Source organism: Physella acuta, unplaced genomic scaffold (genome assembly GCF_028476545.2).
Source record: "Physella acuta isolate Inbredline_101_S28 unplaced genomic scaffold, ASM2847654v3 ptg000969l, whole genome shotgun sequence".
NCBI lineage: Eukaryota > Metazoa > Mollusca > Gastropoda > Physidae > Physella > Physella acuta.
The window spans coordinates 565,074-571,083 of record NW_026732486.1 but is presented as its reverse complement, the minus strand read 5'-3'; the positions used below and the strand labels follow the sequence as shown (position 1 = coordinate 571,083).

The following is a 6,010-nucleotide window of genomic DNA, read 5'->3' as shown; positions in this document are numbered from 1 at the left end:
TCTTGGTTATGTGAGGTACCACAGACGGTCTTGGCTATGTGAGGTACCACAGACGGTCTTGGTTATGTGAGGTACCACAGACGGTCTTGGTTATGTGAGGTACCACAGACGGTCTTGGCTATGTGAGGTACCCCACTTGGAGTGTAATGTGCTTGTGCTGTGGCCAGGCAAGACATACACAAGTACATCTGCACGCAGCACTTTTAAAATACAATCAGCCCTCTGACAATGTACTCCAGCAAGTTTATGGTCACTTGGATGGATAAATCTTATATGCAGCGGTAGTAAATTTATACTAGACAATTTCGCTTTGTAGAACTGTAAATTACAAATTTATATAGAGAAAAATTCTTTTTGCACCAAATGTAATACGCAAATTTATTTAAAGACGATAATTATTTTTTTTAATATATTCATTTGTAGAAACACCCTTGTAATTATAAAAGTTCAGAACAATTACTTTATTTACTTATTTTCACAACAAACATGTCTTCCATGGAAGACCATGTTGCCCATTCAAAAGTTTAACGCATTATGAAGCTAAATTTTCTGAGGAAACTCAGGTCTATTTCTTCACTTCTTACTATACTTAATAAAAGAAAACATTTCACAGAAAACTTTTCTAAACTTTGAACTCATGTTCAGATAAATAAAAAGTGCGATGAACGAGTTGAATGCTATCAGACGATAAAATATTGTGTAAGTTACTATAAATAGAATTCTTTCCCGCCCTTTGATGCTGTAACCTTTGACCAAAAGTACTGCGACATCACCAGTGACAGTAGGCAGTGAACAGCCAATGAAAACGAAGGATATTAATAGAACAATTTTTACCAGCTTCCGGTCACGGTTTGTGAACTGGGTATTTTTAGAGTGTATGGACATTTGTTTCCTCCATTTAGCTGTATTTAAATACGCAGAAATCAAGCCAATGGTGAAGATGATAATCAGTATGTATGACGTCATCTCTATGATAACATTTACACTAATAGACACGCCCTCCAGAACGTCGCTGTTCTCCGCCACGATAAGTCCAACAGAGGTTTGGTTTGACATGGGGTTGAACCTCAGACCGATGCTGTTGGCCAGATAAATTGGAAAAGAATACGCGATCGTTAGCACACACAGCGCTATGATAAATGTCAAGGCCGTTTTCTTATGTAAGATTGTCTTGACCCTCAGAGGTAGGACCACACACAGAAACCTTTCAAATGTTAGGTAGGTTGTCAGGCAACCCGCTATTCGGGTTGTCACAACATGGGGCCAACCTAAAATAATGAGGTTGACAGCATCGATACAATCGTCACTAGACGTGTCGGCTAGTTCTGTGCTAAACGCCATACCAAGAACGGTCAGCAACATGCACATGTCCGTCACCGACAAACTGACCAGGATAATGTTGGTGCTCTCTTTAAAGCCAAGTTTACAGAAAACGACGATGTTGATGATGTTGAAGATGATGCCTAGAGGGCTGATGATGAGGGTGATGACGAAACAGACGAGGATGATGAGGTGGTAAGTGCCCTCGTCTATCAGCCCTCCCACGTCGGCCTCCATCTGTGTAGTTGACTCGGCCATGCTGGTGCTTACATCACTTAGTGGGCTGCTCACGGGGCAGATCGCTACCCTCTTGTCTACTGTAGCACTATGCTACCTTGTAGACACAGCTAGCACTATGCTACCTTGTAGATAACGCTAGCACTATGCTACCTTCTAGACACAGCTAGCACTATGCTACCTTGTAGATAACGCTAGCACTATGCTACCTTCTAGACACAGCTAGCACTATGCTACCTTCTAGACACAGCTAGCACTATGCTACCTTGTAGATAACGCTAGCACTATGCTACCTTGTAGATACCGCTAGCACTATGCTACTTCTAGACACTGCTAGTGAGTGCAGTAGAAGATCAAACAATTAGATTTATCACGGCTCTAAGTCTCGAGTTGTGAGAGCAGAGACACGCGGACATTCTAAACATGAAAAGAAAATTGGTTAATTTCATTCTTCTTGATCTTGCTTGAACTTGGAGTAAAGTTGGGAAATAATTCGTTCAAAACGTCAAGACGTTTCTTGACTTTTCTGTACCTGAACCAAGCCCCCCCCCCCCCTCCACCATAAATGTCATCACCACTGTGACAAGCCTGAGTTACGAACCGATTGTTGCATGACATGAATGTTATAGTAAAAAAAATAAATCCAGTTGTTCCTTTGTTGACGCTAATTGATTAATAATGCAATTGCTGCATGAAAACAGCAAGAAATATTTCCAGTTGTTTTAGCAAGGTACAGCTATTCAAAAAATGCCTTTGAAGAAACTCCGGAGATGAAGAAAGCAAATTTTCGAATAACAAGAAAATCAATTTTACATCATAGAAACAAAATAATTCACAAAGAATTTACAAGACAGAAATTGTCATTTTGTCATTCCAGTAATTACGTTCTTTGTTTGGCTCGAATGATTTGTGTGTGTGTGTGTGTGTGTCTGTGTGTGTGACATTCTGACGTCATTCTGCAACAGCCGACGGACTGTTATAGTGACCGTTATTTAAGAAGTCTTGACGAGTGTTGGGTCACCTTTTTATACCGGCTGACCAGAGGTGTAGTATCGCCTCCATCCAGTCAACAGCTAGTCTTAGTCTAGATTGTGAAGTGTGTCCCAGCTTCATTGTCTACACTTCTTATATTTTAATGTTTACCTCCGTTATCTTATGTTGACTGTGTTTATGTTGCTAATATTTTAGAATTATATCTCAAGCCAATGTAGACCAGATTTCGTTACATATTTATATTTATTTTATTTCTTGTATGTCTTTCACTTATTTACTTAGTACATAGTAACCTGATGCGTTGTTGGTACTATTAATATTACATTTCCTTCGGTTTTTATTGATCTAAGTTTAAGTAGACATTTGTGTGTGTGTGTTAAATAAAGATTGGACTCTTTCATGTAATGCAGTTATGTCATTCTTTAACTACATAGTTTTTACAATCCAGATGAAGGTCACGAGTTAACCGTTCAGGGTTTAGCAACAGCTGCTCAAACACAGGGTATATTTATAGTCCAGCAGGTAGAATAGGATACCCTCCCCCACCCGCACCCCGTTAGATGTTAAATTTGGTGGCAGCGAGGGCAGCAACACACTGGCGACAAGTTTCTTGTTGGGGTGGGTCACAGGTTTCTGATTGCACGGAGGTTTAGGGTAGGGGGTGGGGTGACGTCTGTTGCAGTGTGGTGATTCCTAAGTCGCAACAGCAGGACGTGCTTCGTGTCAGTGACGACAACAACGGTCACCAGGGGCCAGATCGCTGCCCGCAGCTGTTACGGCAACATGGCTACTGGCAGAAAATAAGCGGCGGTACTGCCGAGAATGTGACACATCAAATATCCCATGGTACCGTTACACCAACCAAAGGGCCGTCTTTTGGCAACCATGCCACCGACATCACCCAGTTGCCCGGAGCACAGATGTGTTGCCATCCCCCGTAGTGTTATGTAAGAATATTCGAGAAAGTTATAGGGAGATCACTCCCGCTTTATTAGATCGAATGTTTTAACCTAGTCTGTTTTCGTAGATTTTTTGCTCGACTATAATACTTCCTTTATATTTCGTATACGAGAAAGTAATAAACCGGGAGTGACCTCCCCTAAAGTTTCTCGAATAATCTTATATAAAAAAACAGGGGATGGGAACTCGGGATATAGACATGAATTTTAATCCATTTGAAATACTTAAACTTAAAAAAAAAAAAGAATAAAATCTCGTAGAAAAAATAATTGCACACCAGTGAACGCCAAATAAAATGTGCATAATAGTGCGGAATATTATTAGTACTTTATAAATTTACATTAGTTTTTGAGAAATCGGAAATAGCGTAAATTAGTACTTCCGGTCAACGGAAATTACTCAATATTATAAAGAAGGTAGAGAATTAGATCATTTACTTACTTGTGAAATTTCATTTATCTATCTGAAATAGTACTCAAGTTATAGGCTTTAAAAAAATCAAAGTAGAAAAAGTACCACTTCCGGTTATCGGAAATCGCTCAAAAGTGTATACGGATCTAAGATTTTGATAAAATACTTACATATGAAATGTCATCAACCTAGCTGTAACGGTACTCAAGTTATCGTATTTACAGACACACATACAGACACACACACACACAGACATACACACAGACATACGGACAAGATTGCAAAATTATGTTTTTCCGTACCAATGAGGCGTAAAACGTCGAGATTTGCAAGATTACAAGACTTTCTCTATATTTCGTATATACGAGAAAGTAAAAATGTAACAATCCTAATATATAATAGCCCATGTGCGCACTTCTCTCTCTCTCTCTCTCTCTCTCTCTCTCTCTCTCTCTCTCTCTCTGTCCGCAAAATATTTTCGCCGGATATCACATCAAAATCTGCAGCGATATATGGAGGACTTGATACGGGCTTTGGTTGAAAATAATATGGTAGATGTTTTAAATGTAAAACCAACATTTTATTTAAAGAAGAAAAAAAATAAAGGCGTATTCAAATGTAGAAAAACAATTTTAATTATGCAACCGGAAAAATGTTTATAATTGGGACAAGAGCCCATTTAGCAATAACGTCACTTAATGTATACACTAAAAAAAGAGCACGAAACTAATGACGTCATCTTCCGAGTTTAGAATAAAATAAAGAAATGAACTATTTCATTCAAATATGATTTAGAGCTATGTACGCTATGAAATGTATACAATACGATTTTCTCGGCCTAAACTTTTAAAAGTTTTTACTTTATCTATTTGGATTCTAGATAAAGATCTAGATCTAGATCTCGATTCTAGATCTAGACTAGATCTACGGAAAAAACTAGATGTAGACGCTAAAATCTGGATCTACTCTAGATTCTATTCCCATAATAAATTTTTATAATTAACTATTTCAGGCCTTAATTATTTTATAGAAATCTTTGTTTAGCTATAGAATTGTACTTTAAAAGAATAGGGCTATTCGCGTAAGTTAAGTTTCTTCACCAAGTTAATCTTAATTTTTTTTTCAATTTGTTTTTTTTTTATATGTTGATAATAAAGTTGCCTATCGGGACTTGGCGGGACTTTTTAGCCTATGAAGGGATAGTGTGGTCAGACCCATGTGTTTTTAAAAGACTAAAACAACAGAACTGCCATTGAACAGCCGGGTTTTAAAAGAAATCTTTTAAGTTTCTTAATCAGCGAGTGCATTTAATATGGTATGGTTACCGATGAAGAAATGAGCTATTTCATTTAAATGTATAGATCTATTCATAAAAACCTAATAAAAATAAATCACTTTAAAAACAAGAAGAATACCGTGGAATAGCCGAGTTTTTAACGGAATCATTTAAGTCACTTAATCAGTGTTTGCCTGTGTTATGTTAAATGTGTCGCGTTTTTAGCTAATTAGTTATTTCTTGCTTTGTCACTAATATCGTTCAGCGCGTAGTAATGCAAATTGCGTTTTAACCAATAACTATTTTATAAATTTTTTTTCTCAAACAAGTTCAACATTTTAAAATATATAGGCCTATAATGCAAATGAAACGGGTACCGATGGCTAGTGTTTAAAAAATTCCTGACATATTTGTGTATTTGAGTATTGTAAATAAACATATTTATTAACAAATTTCATGCAAAAACTTATCTGACATTTTTCTGCAAATTTATTTCCTGTGATTTTTTTTCTTGTGATTTTATTTTCTTCGAGTCTTTCGTGTGATTTTATTTCCACTGATTTTTTTATCTACCAATTGTAACGACGAACACATCACCATCTTCTCTAGCGTATGACTTGCACATCATTTCGTCAAGTAAAATATTTTATCCCCAGACGACACAATATAACTTTACTCAACAAGTAAACCTCGACCCAAAGTTGTTTCATAACTTCAAGGCTAATTCGCCGTATGATGTCCAGTTGTTAGAAGATGGAATGGCTCTATGATGTCCAGTTGTTAGAAGATGGAATGACTGGACGATGTCCAGTT

The 6,010-nt window shown here is 37.3% G+C and overlaps 1 protein-coding gene across 1 annotated transcript; it reads right to left on the bottom strand.

Moving 5' to 3' along the window:
• Positions 1–830: 830 nt before the first annotated feature.
• Positions 831–1,578, bottom strand: LOC131954027 (uncharacterized). Its single transcript, XM_059317509.1, has 3 exons — positions 1,269–1,578; positions 985–1,130; positions 831–902 (listed from the first exon to the last, which is right to left on the bottom strand). The coding sequence occupies exons 1-3, from the start codon at positions 1,576–1,578 to the stop codon at positions 831–833; spliced, it is 528 nt and encodes a 175-aa protein (XP_059173492.1).
• Between the last annotated feature and the right edge of the window lie 4,432 nt (positions 1,579–6,010).